This window comes from Malaclemys terrapin, chromosome 6 (genome assembly GCF_027887155.1).
Source record: "Malaclemys terrapin pileata isolate rMalTer1 chromosome 6, rMalTer1.hap1, whole genome shotgun sequence".
Taxonomy (NCBI): Eukaryota; Metazoa; Chordata; order Testudines; family Emydidae; genus Malaclemys; species Malaclemys terrapin.
The window spans coordinates 94,050,518-94,075,391 of NC_071510.1; the positions used below are offsets into that span (position 1 = coordinate 94,050,518).

At 42.0% G+C, this 24,874-nt stretch overlaps 1 protein-coding gene across 5 annotated transcripts in view; it reads right to left on the minus strand.

Moving 5' to 3' along the window:
- Positions 1 to 24,874, minus strand: part of RNF180 (ring finger protein 180) — a 120,893-nt gene that overhangs the window by 24,251 nt on the left and 71,768 nt on the right. For 4 of the 5 annotated variants that reach the window (XM_054033016.1, XM_054033015.1, XM_054033018.1 and 1 more), the window contains one exon: positions 4,984 to 5,209. In XM_054033016.1, coding sequence (XP_053888991.1) covers positions 4,984 to 5,209 — 226 coding nt within the window. Of the gene's footprint in view, positions 1 to 4,983; positions 5,210 to 24,874 lie in introns of those variants that run through there. The other variant, XR_008445525.1, reaches the window with a different exon arrangement.

The following is a 24,874-nucleotide window of genomic DNA, read 5'->3' on the forward strand; positions in this document are numbered from 1 at the left end:
ACAAGCCCTAGACCCCCCCTTCCCCAGTGGGAGCTCGAGGGCGGGATTAAAATGGCTGGTGGGCCGAATTTGGCCCGCAGGCTGTAGTTTGCCCACCCGATTTACAGTCATACCCATATTGTGGGTTAACAGGAATTATTATTTAATGAATGCTGATTGGAACCAAAGACACTTTCTTGGGGGATGGGATTAATAACCCTCTTGGATAAAGAGTTATTAGTCCCAAGCAGCCATTAATTATTTAAGAAATATTTGGAGGGCAATTTTATTATTCTAAAATGTTCTGAAAATAGGAACACAACCCAGCATGGGCAGGACCTTGCTGGCCACATTAACCTGCCCATAGCAATACACCCAAAGAAACCAACAGTGAGGAAAAAAAAAATCTTTAAAATGTTTTCCCTACCATAGTAAGGAACTGGACTGCAGATTCAAGAGATAGATTTGCAGAATCAGTGGGTAAGAAGAAAGGCTTTTAAAATCCAAGCATTGGCTACCAGAACTATGGGATTCCCTTCCAGGGCCAAGTCAATGTGGCTTCCATTGACTACTAATAGCTGTGCTCACAATTTCAAATTGGGCCTTTAAAAGACAGAGGCCACATAAGGCTCAGATGAAAATCAAGCCCCAGATACACACAGTCATTGGGTTCAGTTTATTACTTTAAAAACTTTGATACAGTTTTATGTACAGCCCTAGATGCCTTGTCAGTGATGGATGCTTTCTGAAACTTTTAAAGGCCAAATCTTTTCCTCTGTGCTGAAGCACAGAAAGCTGAGCTTGGTGTAGGCAGTTTTCAAAAAGACTAGGGAGGAAGGCTAGTGCTGCAGTAGCCCTTGCTATTGAAGATAAAGGTCAGTGGATTTGCATAATCAGAAGATTCACTGGCCTTGTTCCCACTCATCCCCAAGCTTGCTACTATAAATTCTACTGTGCAAGGATGCAGTGTCCCCTAGAGTTAACTATCATGGCACCCACAGAGCACAGAAATCCCCAAATCCTTTCACCATCCCTAGAAACCTCCACTAACGAGGAGGAAGGGGCCGGATTTGGCCCTATGTAAATTATTGACAATTTATAGCATGAACAACCCACATATGTCTTCACTAATGATTTTCAAAGTATGCAAAAGTTTTACATACTAACTGAATACATTTTCCTCCTACTAGACAATACACATTATACTCCTGGGGGAATTCTGCACCAAAAAATTAAAAATTCTGCACACAATATTTTAAATTCTGCATTTTTTTTGTCAAAAAAAAAAAAACGCAATCTAATCCAGCTAGTTTAAATTATTTTGGCAATTTATTTAAACTACAATACAGTGGATGGAGAATGCATGTGGGGAGCACTGGAGGAAGTTACCAAACCCCCTCTGTCTAATAGTAATGTAGCTAGTATTGACCCTTTACTTCTAATAATTAGTCAACAAATATATGCAGCCATATGCTTAGTGTTACATCATAAGCAACTGAAGAGCAAGTGAGGGCTGGGGACTCAAACTCACAATTTATACTGGCTACTGACCATTTCCAAAAAGGTCAGTAGCAAAAAGTTCATGGAGCACATTTAGATAGGAAATTTTCAAAAATTTAGACCAGTTCTAATCACTAAAGTACCATAAGCATTTATAAGGCCGCACTGTCCTTTACAATAAGGCTCATTTACACCACTCTCGCAATGTAAAGGAACCTTACAATTTTATACCTGTTTTATACTCTGGGGGAATTCACTAAGAACAATGGGAACAATTCACTAAGCAGGCAGGCTGCTACATTCTCCTCTGCCTGAGGGAACAGAGCCTGCTCCAAGCCTACCTCTTGAGAAATACCCTAAAGCCCTGCTCCTCCGCCCCAAGGGTGCTGCAATAGTGAGAGGGACAGAGTGTCTCTCTCTCTCTCTCTCTCTCTCTCTCTCACACACGACTACCCAGCCCCGCCCCCCAAGGCAGTGATTTACGGTCTCTACTGGCTACTCTGGGTGTCCAAACCGACCTGTCTGCACTGCCAGGGAGTGGGTGCATGACCGCTCTTGCTGCTTCCCTTCGACAGAACAAGGAGTAATGGTCTCAAGTTGCAGTGGGAGAGGTTTAGGTTGGATATTAGGAAAAACCTTTTTCAGTAGTAGGGTGGAGAAGCACTGGAATGGGTTACCTAGGGAGGTGGTGAAATCTCCTTCCTTAGATTTTTAAGGACAGGCTTGACGAAGCCCTGGCTGGGATGATTTAGTTGGGGATTGGTCCTGCTTTGAGCAGCGGGTTGGACTAGATGACCTCCTGAGGTCCCTTCCAACCCTGATATTCTGTGATTCCATGATTCCCCATCAGAAATCATTTTTCTTCAGGGGCCATGAATTCTGCACACGCGCAGTGATACAGAATTCCCTCAGGAGTAACATTAGCCAAAACATTTCAATTTTGTTACTCAAAATTAGGCATCTAAATCCATATTTAGGGATATCTAAAAGTTGCTTGATTTTCAGAGGAGATTAGCTCCAACAACTCCCATTGGCTCCAGCTGCAGGAACTCTGCACCTCTGAAAATCACTTTTATTTAGGTGCCTAGATATGGAACACTGAGTGATGTAGCAAGGTGGATTTGAACATTTACCTACACCTCTCTTGCCTTGTGACATGCAACTTTCAGTTATGGTTAGTATTTAAAACTGCATAGGAAAAAAGTGAATTTCTGAGCACCTCCCTAGCTGTTTCTGAAGAGGGCTTTTAAAAACAAAATGAATTATACTAAAAGACACTTGCAGAAAGTACTATTCAGAATACATAATACTGTAGCAGGGGAAATCAGGTTTCCAGTCAGTAGTATTAGCGTAAAATATAAAAAATGGCAAATTCTTCAGTAGCCTGCATAGATTTATAGCAGCAATACCTTTTTAACATAGCTTTTAAAAGTCTTAAGGAATCTCCCGTGAGAAAGCCTATATGTATCCTTCAGATTAGTCTGGCACCACTCATTTCCCCATATGTATTGATTTATTAATTCCCCTATGGATATTGTAACATCAATATTTCTTTGTTGATTTAACACTTACTCAACATATAATGAACTGGCAACTATAATACATGTTCCTTAGTACTTTTATACTATAACAAGGCAAACTAGATTTTTTTGTTTTCAAGTGAGCCGGTAAGTGATATCACACTAACAGTATATGAATTACACAGACTACAAAATTCCTCCATTAAAATTATTCATACTAATCACATCTCATAAGCTTGTTGTGCCTTCCTGTTCTTGAGGTTGTATTACAGTGTGGCCACACATATGAAGTCAAATTTTTTACTTTTATAAAACCACATATTGGAATAAGACACAATTACAAAAATAAAATGTTGCAAGTATTTCACTTGTAAGAAATTACATACATACTGTACCTCAAAAAGTTTTAACATTTTGGCAACTACATTTTAGCATTTATTCAGGTTTTCTCCATGATACTTTATTATAGCATACTTTGGGGAAGAGCTTCTCCTCTCTACACAGATAACTTCTTATGCCAACACCCTTATGCACCATGGATGAAATCCACTCCATCTTTGTAAAGCCAAAAGATTATCAAGCTTTATACATGTTGAGTGTGGAGGGATTGCAGCCTTTATGCTCCGGACGCAAAGGGTGTTAGAGGCACTCATTCTGCATAAGGATTGAATCTCTGTCCTGATGCCATTACAACCCTACCAGCCTATGTGGGGTTGGTGCAGAGACCCTTTCTGCATCATGCAAGGAATATACAGGCACGCCTGTATGATTTCTCTGGCTGCACTGATCTGTGCATCCTCTATGCAGGGCTTAAGTGGTCCAGAGGGCCTTGCCCCCATATCACAAGTGAATTTTACCTACTAATATAATATATGGAAATATACCTATCTCATAGAACTAGAAGGGACCCTGAAAGGTCATTGAGTCCAGCCCCCTGCCTTCACTAGCAGGACCAAGATCCCTAAATGGCCCCCTCAAGGATTGAACTCATAACCCTGGGTTTAGCAGGCCAATGCTCAAACCACTGAGCTATTCCTCCCCATTTGAGTGTGCCTTTTAAAATATCTGAATTTGCAGTTTTGCCCCACCTTCCCTCCCCCCGCCCAAGACCTCACTCATTTCACATAGTACTACTCACCCCTTGCTTTCCTCACATCCCTGTTCACCTTGAACAACTACAATTCACCTTCCCTCCCAAGCTCTATAGAGTCAGAAGAGCAGAGCTCAGGAGTCTGGGGGGCAGGCTGGCCAGTGTCTAAGGCTCAGATCCTCCAAGGTGCAAAATGGGAGTTAGGCATCTATATGCAAAATAGGAGTTAGGCATCTAACTACCTTTGAGTATCTGGGTCTAAGAACAGAATTAGATGGTGGACCTTGACAGTTCTGTCAGGTTTTATTTTAGTCTATGATGAAATTAGTTTAAGATGAATAGAGAAATAATTATTTTTGTGATTAAGTGTAAAATTTGAAACGTTGCCTTTTAGGGACATATTCTGACAATGCGTGCAAGTATAAAGTTTGGAGTTTGTGGTTAAGTTACACTGAGCCAAAGAAACAAGAGACGTCAAGGGTAAATTTCAAAAAGGAAACATTTTTAAAGTGTTTCCTCTGCAAAAGCTAATAAATATTTAAGAAGGAATGTACAGGAAGAGTTATTGCACCAAAACTGGAAATTAAATGCACCCACTAAGGTCTGAAATAGAGGGATTTTAGTCACACTTCAAATGCAAACAAATCTCAATGCACTCTTAACTATGGAGTCATTAATTATGTGTGTCACTGGGTCAAATTCTGCTCTGAATATACTTATTCTGGATTTACCGAAATGTACATTATTATTTATACATGACAACAGAATTTAGCTGACTGTATATTGTTAGCAGGGCTCTTGCTATATTTTTAACAGCATATTTATTCAAACCAAAAATGGGAAAAGGAAAAGTTACAAGTGTTTTCTATATTTAAAAAAGTTTCATTTTTATACCTGTTTGGAAAAAGACTCTGGCAATTATAGTACGGCACAGTGGACACGGAGTGTTGGTTGGGTTGTCTTTGGCAAGCATCCGCAAGCAAGGTTCACAAAAGATGTGGTGGCATGGATAGCACATATATGGATTGAAATAAACATCCAAGCACACTGCACAGAGGTAGCTTTCTTTATCTCCTCTTTGTTCATGCTCGTCATCTGTATTCAGGTTATCATTCAGAGTCTGCAAGGAAAAAGAAAAGAAAAATCTCTTCACAGCTCAGTTTAAAACTTTCAGACCAGTCGAGTAGGAGGGAAGGTGGTCTTCTATTATATCTAAGGAATAAAGGTAGGATTCCCAATGGTTAATACATAATTCTTTCAAAGAGATAATGAACCATCCTCAAGTGACAGAAATGCCTCTTACAACAAGCATATTGAGGGAAACAATTATGAACATCAGACCTGGGAGCCTAAAAGTAAAGAGAAACATGGAACCAAAAAACTGGATAAAAATATAGCAATTTACAGATTCCTGCCTTTCCTATAAATCTTAATATTTTCTCGGTAATTTTATAACAATAAAGAGCTGCTAAGTTTAACACAAAAATTTAGAAACCATAAAAACATAACACTATATGCATTTCTTCTGCCTTTGAAAAAACATTGTCCATTTGTGGAAGGCATGCTCCAGCGAGGATAATGACTCAAAATTTTTGGCAAGTGCATGGTTTTGCCAAAACCAGTTGCTCTGTATTTTCATAAGCTAATCTACTTGTAGGAGGACCAACCTGGTCCTTCCATATGGTTTGCAGATTGCATGAGCACTAAAGCGTTACACCCTTATGCCAAGTACTAGCCTCAGACAACCTTTCATTCTTGCTCAGAAATGGGACCTGTGCATCAGCCCCCCCAGTAATGGGGGCCTATCCATTAGCATTTCCCTTGTCTCTGAACTAATGTGGAAATTTAACAATTAAGGAGCCCTCACTATAGGGCTGCCCCTTTACAAAGTCTGAAGACAAGCTGGAAAAGAGAAGCAATGAAGTAGCACTGGTGTTTAGTAGAAGACAGAAATGACTCAGCTTTAGCAGCACTGTGGCAGTGAGGAAAACCACAAGTCAGCCATGTGACAACCCATGAACAAAATCTACTATGAAGCCCAGAGAACTGGAAAAAAGTCAACCCTCTGCTGTCCCAGCAGGGCCAGCTCTAGGCACCAGCAAAACAAGCTGGTGCTTGGGGCGGCACATTTTTAGGGCCGGCATGGCCGGCGCCAGAATGCCGCCCCTGCCGCCCCTAAAAATGTGCCCCGGCTGCCCTAGCTTCTGCTCGCACACTGCTGCTCGCCCTCCCTCCCAGGCTCTCAAACCTGGAAGGGAGGGGGAGATCCTGAGTGGCCGCAGCGCTCGAAACAGCTGATTCTTGCGCCGCTGCTCCCCCTCCCTCCCAGGCTTGAGAGCCTGGGGGGAGGAGGCAGGGCTGGGGATTTGGGGAAGGGGCGGAGTTGAGGCGGGGCCGGGGGGTGGGGTAAGAAAAAAACGGGGGTTGGGGGGGCAGCCAAAATTGATTTTGCTTGGGGTGGCAAAAATCCTAGAGCCGGCCCTGTGTCCCACGAACGGATATGAGTTTTGGGAGAAAAGGAGAGATATTGGGGGAGAAGGGTAGAGATTGTCTGACTACCTGCAAGTTAGAAATGTTGTGTGGATCAATTAAGGAGTTCAGCAAACTGAAGGCAAAATGACTTGGAAGACCCCAGAGTAATGGGAGGTTCCCAGGAAGGTTTGGAATCTTTATAACATGTGCATGCAGGGAAATCCCAGAGCCCACTGCAACTAGTAAGATGGAAGTATCGCTAATGTGCAGTGAGACCCTATTTAGGAGTAATTTAATTTAGTGGATCAGGACAGTAAGTTCACTTTTTTACAGCCTTATACACCCTTTGTAAAAGACCTACAAACCCTGCCTACTTACCTACACACACCCTGCACAAGATGGAAGTACAAAGTCAAAAGCACAGGGAATTGCCAACATACAGTAAAGAAATTGGTGCAACATAATTTGAATGAGAGCTAAGTAGAAGTTTACAGTTGAACTGTTGAACTATTATAACCGAAGTCTCAAGCTGAACTATTATTGTTCATTATTTGTAATTACGGCAATACCCAGATGCTCCAATCAAGATCAGCACTGCACAGAGTGCTTTACAAGTGTAAATCAGATGACTGTCCCAGCTTTAAAGAGTTTACAATATGCATGAAATATGACAGCTGCTTGTAGAACACTATGGATGTAAAAGAGGGGCAAGGTAAGAATGCCAATGATAGGAACATGTCACCACTAGTGCACCCTTCTCATGCCTGGATACAGCATTGCAGGGGATTTTGCTCCAGCACTCCTTGGTGGTCACTGCCATAGCCCAGAAATAGCGCATCTCTACCCAAGTCTTCCATGGCCTGGCGCTCTGGCCAGGCATGGGCAACAGGGGCAGAGAGGTAAGGGCCATTGCCACCCCACTTTTTAAAGAGGGGGGCCATACCTCTCACTTTTGAGCACTGAACTCAGCAGGGGAGCAATGGGGGGCAGAACCCCGTTGACTCCTGACTGGAGCTGAGTGGCATAATGGCAGAGTTCCTTCCCTTCTGGCATGACAGAGGGGTGTCCAGGCCAAACTCAGTGAATGGCACTGGGGCCCTTTGCACCAAGTCACAAGGCTTAAACTAACGCAGATTTGGCCTTGCCACCCTTCCATCCTTACAAATGAGATGCCGGGACAAATCTGAGTGATTGGCATTGCAACCTGCCACATAAGGTCACACCACCACTCGAATTTGGACCATTTTGGTTGCTTGCCTGGGTCCTCACTTTTGCAGTCCTCCCAGTGCCCTTGCAAATTCAAAGTTCAATTCCCTTCCTGGGTAACAAAAGATCCAACTGTAAGTCCAAATAAATAGCTAAACTAATAGTTCTTCTTCCCCTCTTGAACTACTCTAAAGTCTTCTGTTTTTGCCCCTTACTCCTGGGCCTTAACGATTTCCTCCTACACTGCTTCTTCCCCAGCAGGATTCCCCCACTGCTGCCCTTCCCCAGGGACTCCAGCAGTTTGCCCCAGGGGTCTCCCTGCTCCTTACAGGCCTCATCTCAAGTCCTTCCCTGTATCTCTTCCAACCTGAATTTCCCAGGCCCTTCCCAGAGATATCCCTCCCCTTGCTCCTCTCTCCTGAGTCTCTTATCCCCTAGACTGAGTTCACAGTTCAGTTTCTTGCTCTCTAGTCCCCACCGGTAGGGGTAGTCATTATAATTAGGTCTCCATCACCCTCAGCTGTTTGGTCATAGGCAAGGCTGAACCTGACTTGACTTAAAGGGCCAGCCAGCCTGTGACAGTATCCAAAGCATTAATAATATTCAAGCCTTATATAGCACTTTTGATCCCGAGATCTCAAAACACTTTATAAACAGAAGTAAGTAGCATTAGTCCCATTTTACAGATGGGGAAACTTAGACACAGAAAAAAGTGACTTTTCCAAGATCATCCAAAAGGGGAGTAGCAGAGCTGGTAAGAGAACTCAGGATTCCTGAGTCCCAGTCCAGTGCTCTATCCACTACGTCCCCCAGAAACAGAAATGGAGATGAAAGGATACATTTAAATGCAGATGGAGAAACCAGGAGGTTAAGCATGTGAGAGAGGAGTCTAGAATGAGATTGTAAAGCTGGGTAACTGGAAGGATGGTACCAAGATAGATAGATAGAGTGACAGAGAAGGGAGTGGGGACAGCTGGATGGTGGAGGAGTTTTGTGTACACCATGTTCAGCCTGAATTGGCAGCTGGACATCCAGGTAGAAATGATAGAAAGACCACTGAAAATGAGGGGCTGAATGAAGGAGGAGAGGTCTGAAGTGGAGTACCAGATTTAGGAAATACTGGTAGAGGGATAATACTTACAACCAACTAATTGAAACCAAAGAGGTAAACTATACAATAAGTCCCACAAAAACATTTATCCCATGATACCAAAATAGCAAAATCACTCCCTCTTAAGTGACTTATTTAAAAAAATACATTTGACCAGCTTAGAATGTACTGAGTAAATTAAAAAAATGTCCACGTTCAGCGGGAAATAAAAAAGGGAAGACAAAAATCAGTACTACACTTTTAAAATCATCTTGCAAAAATACCTGTCCCAAATTAAAACTGCAGAAAACATGCAAAATTTATTTGGAAAAAATACTAACCTAGCAAAAATTAATGATCAAAGTTAGAATATTTTAAATGGCCTTGGAGTAAAATAGACATTAGAGAATGTGTTCCACATAAGTCACTTTTGAAACAGAGGCACAAATGCCTAAAGATACCTGCATATGTTTTGGGCAACGCAAGCACCGCTCCAAGCATGACTGGTAGCTAATTTACTATTTCATGATATTTATGTCAATAAATTGTCCTGAAATGGTGAGTGACTGATAACACAAGGAGGAGAAAGTCAGTACCGTTTATTTATTTCTAGGCTCCTATTCTGTAGACTTTGTATTTACCAAAAGCTGATACAACAGAGTGCACCCACCCTCCCATCTAATTAATGTAAGATTAGCATTTTGGAATTGGATTTTTAATTGTGCAAGTAAAAAGGCTGTCTCACTTTAAATTAACAACAAAAGGGATAGCTCAACATGTAAGCATTCAAACCCTTAAATATAAAACACACATTTTATCAGAACAACAAAGTGGGTGAGGTAATATCTTTTATTGGACCAACTTCTGTTGGTGAGAGAGACAAGCTTTTGAGCTACACAGAGCTCGTCTTCAAGTTCTTCCAAATTAGGCCAAGAGGCCCTTTGAGGTTTGTGTACCTTCAGGCACTGTTTTGGTTGACAAGTATATTCAGTGCAGACCTTCTTTTTCGCAGGCTTCTGGCAAACTTAAGCTTAAAACCTATAGATCAGAGATGAGCAGAGAGGCCAATGCCTCTGGCCTACATATCTGTATTATAAGTTAATTCACTCTATGCTACTTGCACTCTAAATTTCTCCCTATACGGCCACTCTCACTAAAATCCAAAAACAAGTTACAAACTTCAGAGCAGAGCAAAGTAGTTTAAGCAGCTCTCAGGAGTTACCTATTGCCAGGAGCCATGTCCTCCTTTCAGGCTTTTCTGCTTCAGCTTGTGCTGGATAAATTGCTCATGGGAAAAAACCAACTAAAATGCTACCTTCTTCTACAGATAACTATTGTTTAAAGCAGATACCATATCTTCTTTTTTCTTGTTTTCATATTTAGAAGAAGCTATAGGCAATGGGATTGGTCATCTAAAATGATGAAATACTTCAGACCACAGTTTCTGAGCCCATGATTAATTATGTGTAGTGTGCACAAACTTTTGATTAATCTCTTATAGGGAAGAAAAAAGGCAACAATAAATACGTTGGGTAAACACTCAAACTGAAACTCGTAAAATGCTTAACAACTAAAATAAGATCATATCAATATAAAACGTGTCAACATTTAAAAGAGCTCGGTCAGGATACCAGGAAGTCAGGGTCAAGCACCTGGTTACGGACAGGAAGCAAGTAGTAGCAGACTCTGGGACAAACCGGGGACAGGAGCTGGAGTCTAAGGTTCACAGAAAGGCAAGGTTTGGAGCAGAAGCAAGCAGATGATTTGCATCATTTCTCAGACAGCTCCCTGTAATTACTTCCTGTTTTTTTACTGGCATGGGCCAATTAGTGTGCTGCAGGGGGCCACCACTCAAACCTCACTGTGCACTACTTCCTGCAATATCTAGCTTCACAGAGTCCCCCAACAGAAATATAGCCTGAGCTCCTGATGATCATGCAGAAGCATTGGCTGCCTCAGATCTCTGTAGTCCCACATTCTAGTCCTGCAAGTGCTTCCACAATGATCCCCCATAGGATTTCATACTGGATTATCATAATGGGACCTTTGGGCTTTAAACATCTATGAATGTCTTACACTAAAACTGCATTTAAAGATCATTTCTCTCAGCTAGAGAAGAACCTGCCTTGTTATAGGACATCAAAGACATAATGAGCATGTTGTCAGTTCTGTGTTAAAGTAATTGACCTGATATAGACATGCTTGGGCAACTACATCATCAGGCCAAAATAGCATTATATGAATAAATTTGAGGTGGAAGTCCTGCCTTAAAAGAGGGATCAGCATACATACTGTGCAGCCCAGAAGGTTCACAGAGCCTCTACATGGCAGTGTTGGGTTACTATGCCTGCCTGAGCCAGAGTTCTTCCATGTTTAACTCTAATCGGCCTCAACAACCAAGGACAGGAATTGGAATGTGTAAACAGCTAGTTAGCAATTACGACCTTGTTCATTTCAGGTACCAAACAATAATGATGAGGTTGGCATGTTTCTAGCTGGGGAAGGGGTAATAAACTAAGGGCAAATAGAACCAAATAACTGTTTAGAGAGAAGTTACTAACAAGCTAGATTTATAGCCCTAGAATGATTTAGTTGCTTAAATGTATAAACATGCCTTTGGTAGAGAGGGGAGGGAGAGTAGGGGGGGGTGGTAGGAAGGGGGAGAGAGGAGGGGCTTAGTTGTAAAATGTATAAAGAAGAGAGAAACTGTTTTTGCTGGTGTGCTTGATTTGAGACTTGCCTGTCTCCTTGCACCACTTTGAGATCTCAAATAAACTTTGATTGTTTCTCCACCCCAGTATGTTTAGTGGCGCGAAGCACTCCGGGCAACGAACCTCACTGTTGCTGTCCTCGGGCCCCTGTGCCGGCAACAGCAGTAGAAGTAGATGAACATTGGGATGGATTACAGTCAGTATCTTATTCTAGCTCTCTTATTCCCCAAACAGCTATCTAAAACTGTTGCAAGGAAGTGAGATACTTCACGCTGAAAAAGCCATTTGGTAAGTGCAGGTCTGTTTTCTGATTGTTTAGGGAACTGTGTCCTTTTTACATTCTCAGTGAAGTTCTAACTCTTCCCATCAAAATAATTAATTATAATCATTTGGGAAAAAAGCATTTCAAAATTTTTAATTTAAAGCTTCATTAGAGCTGCAGGAAATGTGATAACCCCAATGATCTGTTACTGCCATATACTATTTAAAGTATCAGTTAAGTGAGTCTATCATTAACAATCTATTTTCAGTGAAAATAGTATCTGAAGACATGACTGGATTACTTCAAGAAAATTTAAACCCATTATTACAGTTTGATACAAGAAAAAAAATCAATTTCATTCAGTCTAATATTATTTTAAAGAATAAAGCACTGTTTTTTGGAACAAATGAAACACAACATCCATGAAGACTAATAAAGGAGTAGACAACATATTTACCTATTTCTTGCCCTCCTTTATGCACACCTGGCATTGATTAAAAAAATGACTGTAAGCCCAATCACATAATGTATTTATTTTTATTAGAGAGCTACAAGGTGGGTGAGGCAATATATTTTAACGGCCAAGCTTCAAGATTATCAGAAAAAGAAGAACAGGAGTACTTGTGGCACCTTAGAGACTAACAAATTTATTAGAGCATAAGCTTTCGTGGACTACAGCCCACTTCTTCGGAAAGATTATCAGAGTGTCACAACTAGATAGAATAGATTGTTTAGCATAAGTAGTTAACACATATTTCAAGGGAGCATTCAAAGTAAAGTGGCCCATTAACATCCAAGGTAAAGTAGCCCATTAACATCCCTCCAGTCTTAGGTAAGAAAGGGGAAAAAAGCTGGGGAAGGGGCCTGTTTAAATGGGGTATAGATTGTTGTTATAAACTATAAATCCAGTGTCTCTATTCAACCCATGATTTTTAGTATCTTGGAAAGTTATGAATTTAAACTCGTAGGTTCGTCTTTTAAGATGTTGTGCAGGTTTCCTTTGACAATGAGGACTGAAAATTCAGATATAGAGTGACTGCTTTGTAAAAAGTGTTCAACTACAGGTGATACAGTATTTTCCTCTTTTATCATTTTTCTCTGTGAGTTCAGTTGAGAGCATAGTGATTGTCTTGTTTCACCCACATAGTTGTTATTGGGCCACTGAGTGCACCACATGTTGTAATAGGCATGTATAGTACACATGGATCTCGAAAGGTGTGTTGTGGGGAATGTTGATCATTGTTTTTCCCTTTCCCCCCTATGACTGGACTGGAGAGGTGTCATCTTGAATGGTCCTTTGAAATGTGTGTTAACTACTAAGGCTAAACAATCTATTCCACCTTTTATTTAGTGGTGACAGTCTTGAGTACATTTCCAGGACTTGAAGAAGAGCTCCGAGTAACCTCCAAAGCTGGTTTCTCTCACCAACAGAAGCTGGGGCCGTATCTCTCTAATATGCTGGGACAAACAGGGCTACAACACTACTGTATATATTTATATTATGGTAGTGCCCAGAATTCCCAATCAGTATTGGCTTGCATTGTTATGGATGCTGTACTCATATAAAGATGCAGCCCCTGCCAAAGACAGATTATGTGTTTTATTTTTTTAAGAAGTTATGATGACATTCAGCTTAATCCAAGTAATTAGATATGGAGTTATTTAGGCACTCTTTGTTATGTTGCTTGATTAATCCCTCTGGATCTTTCCATGTACTAATTGAGCTGTCTCCTCTTAGAATACACATCTAAACTGGCAACTCAAGATATTATTACTTTCCTGAAAATTGCTGTTAGAAGAATTATATTTATCACGTTAAAAACTCTTGGGAAAACAGCTCTTCCTGAAGCTAGTGGCAACTGTTTCACTGAATAAATAAATTAAAATTGTATTATTTCTATTAAAATAATTAAATTATCAAAATTAATATAGAGGAGGGCCATAAATATACTCTGCGTATTTAGAATCAAATCCTTATTAATGTGTGAGAATTTATGCCTACTACATATAGCAAGAAAATAGGAAGTGTCTATCATTCTATGAGCGTCATCATTTTGACTTTGATTTTGAAACTAATAAAATAAATATTAATTTGCACTTAAAATGAGTTACGGTAACCATTAAAGTTATTTCTGATGTTGGCAACTAAAACATTTCAGTGAATGTACCTGTAGCAGTGAGTCTCAGAGCCCAGGTCTACATGCGTGGGCTTGAGTGGCTCTCGCTACAGCGCTAAAAATAGCTGTGTAGATGATCCTGCTTGGACTGGAGCTCAGGCTCTGAGACCCGGGGGAGGTGAGTGAGAACGAGACTGCAGTGAGTGAGAAAGGCTCTTGCAGGGAAGACCTTAAGACCAGAGGAGGTTCCCCAGCTAGGAAGGTCTGGGAGTAGTTTGCTAAAGCAGAAAAGCACTGAGAGATCGGGGAGTTTAGGGCTGTACCCAGTTTAAGATGGAGAGAAGATTTTTCTGTTTAAATTTGAACTTTAAGTTAATAAAACAGAGCCTAATGAGGACTGTTGCTACTGGACTTGTAAAAGCCTTTTTTTAAAGTTTATTGAGGAACGAAGAGGGAAACTGAGGTGAGGGGCTGCTTGCACGGCTACCCTGAGGCCACAGGGGGAACCCGAGAGAAGGCCACTTGTTGACATTGGAGAAGTTGACAGGATTTGCAAGACCCCCCCTATGGTCAACGAGGAAAGGGAATGCATAATTAGTACATAGAAACATCTAAGGGTGGCAGGACAGGCCTGCTGGGTGCGAAAAGGACATCAATACAATGATCTTGGGAAGGGACATTAATGGGCTGCTCTTCTTGATGGAGAGATATCAGAAGGAACAAGCAGCTTTTAAAGAAGCCAGGCAGCTGCCCTGAAGGAAAGGACAAGTTAGCCATGGATAAGAAGGGCTTTGAGTGGCAAATTGATATGCTGGTGGTGGGGGACAAAAAAGGCTTCATCTTTAGGTGGCAGAGATGTAGGCACCTTTGAGAGAGGGCAGTTTCTGTCTGAAAGCAGTCAGATGAAAGGAGAGAGGCAGAGGCTGCAGAGTGAGACCAACAGAGGCCAATGAAATAAATAAATCATTCCCCTGGGTAGAACTTGCCGTAGGGTGGGCAAAGTTCAAAGGGTTGTTTGTGTCACAGAGTGGCTCAGATCTTAATGGCTGGAAGGCCTCGGGCTAGCCAACCCTAATTACTAGAGGCACACCTGGGTTGGATCAGGTGATACCATTATATGAGCAATAGGAAGCTGCAACTGTGGGGAGGAGAGGGGATCTATGGAGAGTCTGCAGTGAGTGAGAGGCTCCTCCAGGGAAGATCCTAAGAGCAAGATCCTAAGGCCCAGCTAGGAAGGGCTGGGAGAAGACTGCTAACGTAGAAAAACCCTGAAGCTAGGTCCACACTACCCGCCTGAATCGGCGGGTAGAAATTGACCTCTCGGGGATCGATTTATCGCGTCCCGTTGGGACGCGACAATCGATCCCTGAATCGGCGCTCTTACTCCACCAGCGGAGGTGGGAGTAAGCGCCGTCGACAGAAAGCCGCAGAAGTCGATTTTGCCGCCGTCCTCTCAGCAGGGTAAGTCGGCTGCGATACGTCGAATTCAGCTACGCTATTCACGTAGCTGAATTTGCGTATCTTAAATCGACTCCCCCCTGTAGTGTAGATGTACCCTGAGACGCCAGGGCAGTTTGGGGCTGTGTCCAGCTTAAGGCTGGAGGGAAGATTTTTGTGTTTAAATCTGGAAGTTAAGTTAACAAACCAGAGCCTAAGGAGGGCTGCTGCTACTGAACTTGTAAAAAGCCTTTTTTGAGTTAACTGAGGAACCAAAAGGGGAAAATGAGGCACCGTGCCGCTTAGAGGTCTGCCATGAAGCCAGGAGAGGGTGCCCAAGAGGAGGCCACTCATTGACAGTGTCATTGCATCTAGGAGTAAAGCAAATACTTAATACCAATAATTTAATTTAATTTAATCTCAATCAGTGTTTCACACAGAGGGTGAAATTAATCCCAGAACAGAATCCTGAACAAGCTCCTATCTTCCACTTAAAGCTTTGATACAGCATTTAAATAGTGCATAAAACCTTGCATGGACTCTCTCTGTGAGAATTTCACCCAAAGAGAACACACAGGGTTTTTTTTTTTGCAGAAGCTGCAGTATGAAGCAGCTTGCACTGCTCCTCATCATTAAATATCTCCTTTTCATTTCACAAATTGATGTGATGCTGTGCTGGGAGCTACATATGTACTAAACATACTGATGGGATTTACAGATGTATTTAAATAGGAAGATTAAATGATAGACGAAGTAATATTCACTCTGCAAACAGGACTACGGTCTAGTACAGTGGTTCTCAAACTTTTTTTTTTCGTGGACCACTTGAAAATTGCTGAGGGTCTTTGTGGACCACTTACTGATCTTTCCAAATGTTGTTTGTACCATTAGCTAACTATTGTAAAGCGCTTTGGATAAAAGTGCTATATAAAAAAAACCTTAATAATAAACATTTTTTTGTTCTACGAATAAAAGCACACAACTCATATTTTAATAACAGTAGTCTTACCTTTCTAATGCGATGGATGTGCTCCCAGTCTCTAAGTTGGGGCTGGAAAGGAGTGGGGTCTCTCCCTCTCTCCCCTGCCGTGGCAGCCCCTGAGCTGGGCTGGGAAGGGGTGGGGTCTCTCCCTCTCTCCCCCACTGCAGCAGCCCCCGAGTAGGGCTGGGTAGGAGAGGGGATCTCTCCCCCGCCACGGCAGCCCCCAAGCTGGGGCTAAGAAGGAGGGGGGGGTGGGTCTCTTCCCGGCAGCCGCAGCCCTGGAGCTGGGGAAAGTTGCCTTTTTCTCTGGCTGCTGCAGACCTGCACATCCTAAATTCCTTGACTTTAGCAAAGCTTTTGATACGGTCTCCCACAGTATTCTTGCCAGCAAGTTAAAGAAGTATGGGCTGGATGAATGGACTATAAGGTGGATAGAAAGCTGGCTAGATCGTCGGGCTCAACGGGTAGTGATCAATGGCTCCATGTCTAGTTGGCAGCCGGTTTCAAGCGGAGTACCCCAAGGGTTGGTCCTGGGGCTGGTTTTGTTCAATACCTTCATTAATGATCTGGAGGATGCCATGGACTGCACCCTCAGCAAGTTTGCAGATGACACAAAACTGGGAGGAATGGTAGAGACGCTGGAGGTTAGGGATAGGATACAGAGGAACCTAGACAAATTAGAGGATTGGGTCAAAAGAAATCTGATGAGGTTCAACAAGGACAAGTGCAGAGTCCTGCACTTAGGATGGAAGAATCCCATGCACTGCTACAGACTAGGGACCGAGTGGCTAGTCGGCAGTTCTAAAGAAAAGGACCTAGAGCTTACAGTGGACGAGAAGCTGGATATGAGTCAACAGTGTGCCCTTGTTGCCAAGAAGGCTAACGACATTTTGGGCTGTATAAGTAGGGGAATTGCCAGCAGATGGAGGGATGTGATCATTCCCCTCTATTTGGCATTGGTGAGGCCTCATCTGGAGTACTGTGTCCAGTTTTGGGCCCCACACTACAAGAAGGATGTGGAAAAACTGGAAAGAGTCCAGCGGAGGGCAACAAAAATAATTAGGGGGCTGGAGCACATGACTTATGAGGAGAGGCTGAGGGAACTGGAATTGTTTAGTCTGCAGAAGAGAAGAATGAGGAGAGATTTGATAGCTGCTTTCAACTACCTGAAAGGGGGTTCCAAAGAGGATGGATCTAGACTGTTCTCAGTGGTAGCAGATGACAGAACAAGGAGTAATGGTCTCAAATTGCAGTGGGGGAGGTTTAGGTTGGATATTAGGAAAAACTTGTTCACTGGGAGGGTGGTGAAGCACTGGAATGGGTTACCTAGGGAGGTAGTGGAATCTCCTTCCTTAGAGGTTTTTAAGGTCAAGCTTGACGAAGCCCAGGCTGGGATGATTTAGTTGGGGATTGGTCCTGCTTTGAGCAGAGGGTTGGACTAGATGACCTCCTGAGGTCCCTTCCAACACTGATATTCTATGATTCTATGAAATTCCTCCCATCCCATCTTCTCACCCCACTGCCCCCTCCCACCTACCTCCTATTCCCCCTAAGGCCACCACCTCACCTTACATGTGCATCTTCTCCAGGGGTCCAAGCACCTAATTAGTGGAACCATGCCTGCGTGACTCCACTAATTAGATGGGTGGCCCTTCATTCTCTTGTGGGCAGCCAGGTGTGCACCTTAGAGGGAACTATCCGTGGACCACTGAATGGAGCTTGTGAACCACAGTTTGAGAACCTCTGGTTTAGTAGATAGACAGTGATTGCTCAGATGTATCTGTCTAAAATATATATTTTCCTCTACTAGTAGAAGTACTGCTACATGATAAAAAAAGGCTCTTTTCTATTCATTTCACTTATATGAAGAACTATAAAACTAATACAATCTATTTGTGCTGAAATGTTAATCCTGTACTTATGAAAATAGCCTGTATATTAATCTTAAGGTCATGACACAGGATGTTTTTCAAATAGATATCCTCTAAGAATTATTTTTGAAAAGTTCTATGGCCTGTATTATATGTGAGATTAGATCACAGTGGTACCTCCTGGCCTCAGAATCTGCAAGTCTATCAGTTGACCTGCTGCACTGAAATAATAGCTGAGCATTTGCATTTATTCTGGCATTCTCTCAGTATGCTGGATCTCTATGTGTGTGTGTATATATATATATATATCATTCTGTCAGGAAAAATATAACAAAATGGTGCAAAATGATGTCTGGAACAGTTTTGGCAGCTCTGTATAAATATAATCACAGCATTCTAAACAATGCATCTGATCTTCTTATTGTCATCCACCATAATATCAACCGTCATTTACACAGCATGGATGGAATAATCTCAGTTAATAGACAGCATATGAAGATTATTTTTATGCAGATTACCAACTCCTCTTATCATTACAACCATATCCAGATAGCAGACTGAGAGAGAAGGGGGGGGCAGAGTTCCCACCCTGTTCTGAACAGAATCTACACAAATACTCATCAATGCAGTCCAAATGTATCCCTTTTTCTGGGGTTTAGCTTTATAAGTAACAACAACATAAACTTTAGTCTTCTGCCCAAGCTTCATTGTTCCTAGGGTTTCTTTATTCTAGATACCAGTTACCTCTTTTCAGATGACTGCATTCTGGATATAAGGGAGGATAGACTACCAAGCACAAGAAAAGAGTCAGCAACTCCCAGCAGGGGTCTAATATCTGAAAACACAATCGGTCAACAGAAGAACTCAGCAACCCTGTTACAGAGCTAAAGAATCCACACTTATGTATGGGCTGTGATTGCTGGCTATGCATAACTGTCACTATTCTAGCCAAAGGGCTGTAATAACAGCCACAGAGAAGATGTGTTGCAGCAGCGTACTGTGTCCATAGTTTAAGGTTAGCACGGATTCCATTACTTTCCCTAATTTTTTAATTTCCCTACCCAAAGCCTGATGACAGGCTTTATCTGGGGAGCTGTGAGAGAGGAAAGGGGTAAATTTCAACCTAAATTAATTATTTAATATTATATGGCTACAGCTAATAAACATACAGTCTTGACCATAGTCACTATTAATAGTGGTTAACCTATAGCTATTCATCCACATTACTAGCACCGACAAGATTCAGACAAAGTTTTCCAACAAGACGGGAAAAAAATAAAATAAAACCTTTCTTGTAGAGCTCATTTTGTTCTTTACAGAATACAACCTATGTAAAGATTGCTGGGGCTACTGTAGGAAACTTCATCCAAACAGGTTCACAGGAGATAGATCTACCAACACTATTTGTATGAGATCAAGATTTTCAAAAATAGTTCTATAAAGTTAGGTTCCTAAACCAATATTTAGACACCTAAATAAGTGTCCTGATTTTCAGAAGTTCTGAGTACCTAGTGGGAGCTATTGAGTGATCCTCACTTTTGAAATCTCAGGCCACCTATTCGTAGGCCCGGCTTGGCATGAGTAATTAAACATAGGGGAGACCTCATTTCTTGGAAGACAGGATTAGGGAGGTAACAAAATCAGAAGGCTTAAAATGAAATGTTTCTGCTAAAATAAATAAATGGGTTAGTAAGCTAAAAGACAGAATGTCTGAGCTAGCTAAGGTAAGAGGGGGAATGCCTAGGAAACCTAAGAACAAGATAACAACGGGCAAGAGAATTTGGGAACATAAAGATGAGATAAAGTGTAAATGCGAATATGGACAGCACATGGACAGAGAATTTTGTACAGAGACCAGTTCCTGCAAAGTCACCAAACCAATCCCAAAATATGTGATACAATGAATGGTGAATGTAATGTCATCTGTAACTATATATAAAGGGAGTTTCTGTGTAACTTTAGATGAGCAGTAAGCCCTGTACCCAGACACTATACAACTGAGCCTGATCGACTCAAGTGTAGTTTGATTGTATGCTAATAAAGAAACCTCAGTGATGAATTCAGAATTGAGCTGAGTTCTCGGGAACCGAGTGGATAAAGTCTTGGAGGCTAATGAGTGGATAAGGTCTCAGAAGCTGCCCCACTGTACTCCTGTGTAGGGGAATCCTCCAGCGGCATGAAGCTGGATAGCTGGCTCTACTTCACACCCCACTGCGGCGCTACACAGCCACTCATTGCAGCCATCCTCCTGGCAGAGAGGCATGGTCAAGGAAAAGGGGCATTGCTGGAGTTCTCTTCCCAGAGCAACTCCTTAGTGGTTGTTGCATCCAGGACAATTTAGAGAACCTTGGGATTGTTCTAAGTTGCTGTTTGTAATCAGACTGGAAGCCAGCTGGCTGAAGATCACAGAGTCCTTTGTGGCTCCTCCCTGAGTGAGACCAGCTACCAAGCAGCCAGTCTCAATGGATCATCTGACCAAACGTTTTAAAGCGTCTGAGCCTGAATTTCCTCACTTCCATTGGGGGTAAAGGTGAAGTAACTTCAGTGAAGTCAGTGGAGATAACTGACAATAGTCAGGCCCAATATATTTTAACCTCTACTTCCAGAATATCCTACCAAATCAACCTAGTCATCTATATTTTGTTCCAAAAGTTATTTTAATTTTTTTTCATATTTCTTATTCAATTAGAATTTTTTTTAAATACCATACGAAGAATAATATACTAAAAGGAAATAAAAAGTAAGCCACTGCATTTTTAGTAATGACGAAGAAAACACCTGCACACATGTATGTTTTTATGGTATATGGAGCAACTTTGTACATCTTTTCTCTCAAACAAGCTATATTTGATATATGATTATTAATATTATGAGACACAGACATATTGCATCTTACCTTAAACAAGATGTAATATATTTTTGGCTTATAATTAGCACATTGCATCTTATTTCATACTATGCCTTTGGGGTTTAGGTTGGCAAAGCTTCCCTTCTTTGAGAGTCTTCTTGCAAAATCCTCTAAGGGACTGAATAATGAGCCCTAATGATTTCAAGCCTTCTGCCCAGTTATAGTTTAATATCACAGAATTTTATCCTGTGAGCTTTCTTGCAATACTGCTCAAAAATTAAATAGGCAATTCCAGCCAAATTCAGAGGATTTAAGACTTTTTTTGAGTGGCAGGGCAAGAAAATGGGAAATGCAGTTTAACATCTGCTATTTTACACTTGTCTGCCTGGACTCAGGAAAAAAAAAGGGAATAAATATTACATTTAACCTTGGTGCAGTATACTGACCAACACAAGGATTTAATGATTAATGTATCAAAGTCCTTGTAAACATAAGCATAGTTTACTTAAAAATGTAAAAAAGATTAACATGGTTAATTTTTTAAAAAAGAATGCAAAACAAAAAATACTGTATTGCTATACAAAATGCTGGTTGGAACCTGTCTAGAATACTCAGTGTGGCATTACACCCCATATTTTTCATAGTAATATCATTATAGTTAACCCATAATCACATCATAATGTATTTTATGCAAGATAAGTCATGTAAGATATAATTGAAAAGGTTTGATTTACTGACTATGATTATCATATTTGTATGCATGTATCATTTTGGTATCTGAAATTAGGAATTTTGTCTATGCATCTATTACAAATGTGTTTACACCTGGGGAATGCCCACTAGGCAAAATGCAATCAGTCTAGATTGCTGGTTGGGAAGGGCCATTAGGGAGAACAATAGGCCTTAGAAGAAGCTAATCTCCCTCCAGGGAGCCTTCCTGGGGTTGCTACAAACAGCCTCTGACTCATGGTTGCTATGACACTATGGGGTCATGTGACCAAGTCAGCTGGTACTGGGCTCCATCTTGGAATACCAGTGTTTGTCCACTGAAAGGGGTGGGAACCAAACTTGGAGACAAACGGTTCCCACCATATGCAAAAACTATTTAATACAGGGGAGTGACTTCATCATGGTTCTTCACTGACTCCCCGCCCAAGAAAACTGCTGGAAACACCTGAGGAAAAAGGACTGGACTGCGTGAGAAGTTTTGGACCCAGGGTAGAGGGATTTCTAGCCGGCAAAAGGAATACCTGGAGTATTTAAGCTACAAGCAAGTTCAGCTTGCCCTCAAGAATCTCTGCAAACTGCCTAAATCAACAATTAGGATGAGAATTTGCTACTCATATCCAATCTCATTAGTATACTAATCTTAGAATGCATTTTGTTTATTTGCAAGGTAATCTGCTTTGATCTGTTTGCTATCCCTTATAATCACTTAAAATCTATCTTTTGTAGTTAATACACTTGTTTTTATTTTGTCTAAAACCAATGTGTGGAAATCATAACTTGGAGCAGAAAGCTGTTGCATATCTTCCTCCACATTGAGGGAGGGGGTGAATTTCATGAGCTTATGCTGTGCAGTTTCCTGTGAAGTGCAAGACTGTATCATTTTGGGCTTACCCTCTAGAGGGGGTGTGTGCCTAAGAAGCTGGTAAGTGCCCTAGCTGTATAGCCTTCCCATGTAGGGACTGGTCAGAAAGTCTGTCTGAATGTTACTACAGCTGTGTGTGTGTGTGTGTGTGTGTGTGTGTGTGTGTGTCCCTACCTGTGTGCTGGTGAAAGTGAGAGACTGGGAGCATGTCTGTAGCTTGTCACAGCATTAGAGGGTGACTGGTGGGCCAGGGGGGCTCAGTGTTACCCTAGTTTCAGGTGGCACCCTGGGGGGAACCCATCACACTCAGTATTGTTGATCATGTTATAAAGAGGATATTTCCATACCGGGATTGTGGCTATAGTAATCAGAATGATTCTCAATTTTTAATTTTTTTTTTGGTCATGGACTCTTTTTGATGCTTGGCCCTGTAGCCAATGATTTTAGTTTGATTAATCATAGCAGCACACAATAAATGAATAATAATCTGTTATCTATATTCATTGTCTGTTAATTAGAGTTAATTTGGAGGATTATAGGTGTATAAGATTGATCAGTATTTAAAGGAAACATGTATTAGATATAAGTAAGACAAGCTGAAATACAAGAATCTATAGGCTGAAGCCTGCAAGATTTTAGCTTAACTATTTTAGGCCTTGTAGACAAGAAATGCTGACATAAGAAAATAACCAAGAAATAACCCAATACTCTAAGATTATGGGAAAAGAGGTACCAAGTGGTAATATTGCAGAAGTCTAGCAGGAAGATTAAATTTTAAATTATAAAATGCTGTAAAAGCAAATATTGTCTCCAACATGTGTCTTAACCACAGGATACAGGTGTTACATCAATGTTAATGAGAACCTGCACAGCCTATAGAATTTAGGATCCCTTGTGTTTCTAGGGGACACAGACCAATAAGAAAGAGAGGGTTGACACTTTCATGTACATGCACAGAATGTAGGTATAGACAGAATCATATTACAGTACAGACACACTTACGCGCGGATGTCGGGAGTCAAGCCGTCATGACCACGTGTTAACGGACTGCGGGTTAAGAGGGCCATGCTGAAATATCTTAAGATATCTACACACACACACACACACGTATAATTATCTGGGATTATATACATATTCACAGCGTCTCAAATACTGCAGGCCTATCTGCTAACGGCGCTTTGCAAGAATATAAATTCAAATGTGTAACCTAATTAAAACATTGTTATTACTACATAGGGGTGAAAGTAACTCAGGACAATTACCGGTATGGGGCGGGGGTGGCTCTGGCCCCAGGAAGGGACGGGGCCTTGAGCGGAAGGGGCAGGGCTAGGGGTCAGCATCCCCCAGCCAGCCCTTCCAGGCCGCCTGGTCCATGTTGCCCAGGTTCCCATGGCAATTTAAAGGGCCCAGGGCTCCAAATGCTGCTGCTGCTGCAGTAGCGGTGTCCGGAGCCCCAGGCCCTTTTAAATCGCCGGCCCCGGGGCAGCTGCTCCCTTTGTCCCCTCTCTGTCAGCAGCTGAAGGGAGGCAAAAGGGGTAGGGACCTTAAAGTTGCTGCGCCTGCCTCCCCCCCCGCACCCTTTGGCAGCCCAGCTGCCCTTTTTGTCTCCCCCGTCGGCGGCCCTGCTGGTAGGATCCCTACTGGCAGGGCTGCCGATGGGGGAAGGGGCAGCAACATTAAAGCACTGCCACGGCAGCGCTTTAAGGATGGTCCTTTGCTGTGGCAGCGCTTTGAGGATCCACAGCAGCGCTTTAACATCGCTGCCCCTCCCCCGCATCAGCGTTAAAGACGTACAACATGTTTCCGCTCCGCATTTCCTGTTGATTTCTATGTCAGTGAGTCTGTAGCACTACATAGCAAGTTCCTGTATCGCGTGTTAATGAGTCTCATGTGTTAAATAGGTAGCACTGGGAGGCATGGCACTACTGCGCGTCAAGCGGATACACGCGTAAACCGGTCTGTACTGTATTAAAAAAGGGTGCCCAGAGCGGGAAAAGAGAGTTTCCTATGGGAAACTCTCAGCAGGAACCATCCCCGTATTAAGTATCGGGGGTAGCCATGTTAGCCTGTATCCAAGGAGTCCAGTGACACCTTAAAGACTAACATTTATTAGGGCATAAGCTTTCATGGGTAAAAAACCTCACTTCTTCAGATGCAGAAGTTTTTTACCCACGAAAGCTTATGCTCAAATAAATCTG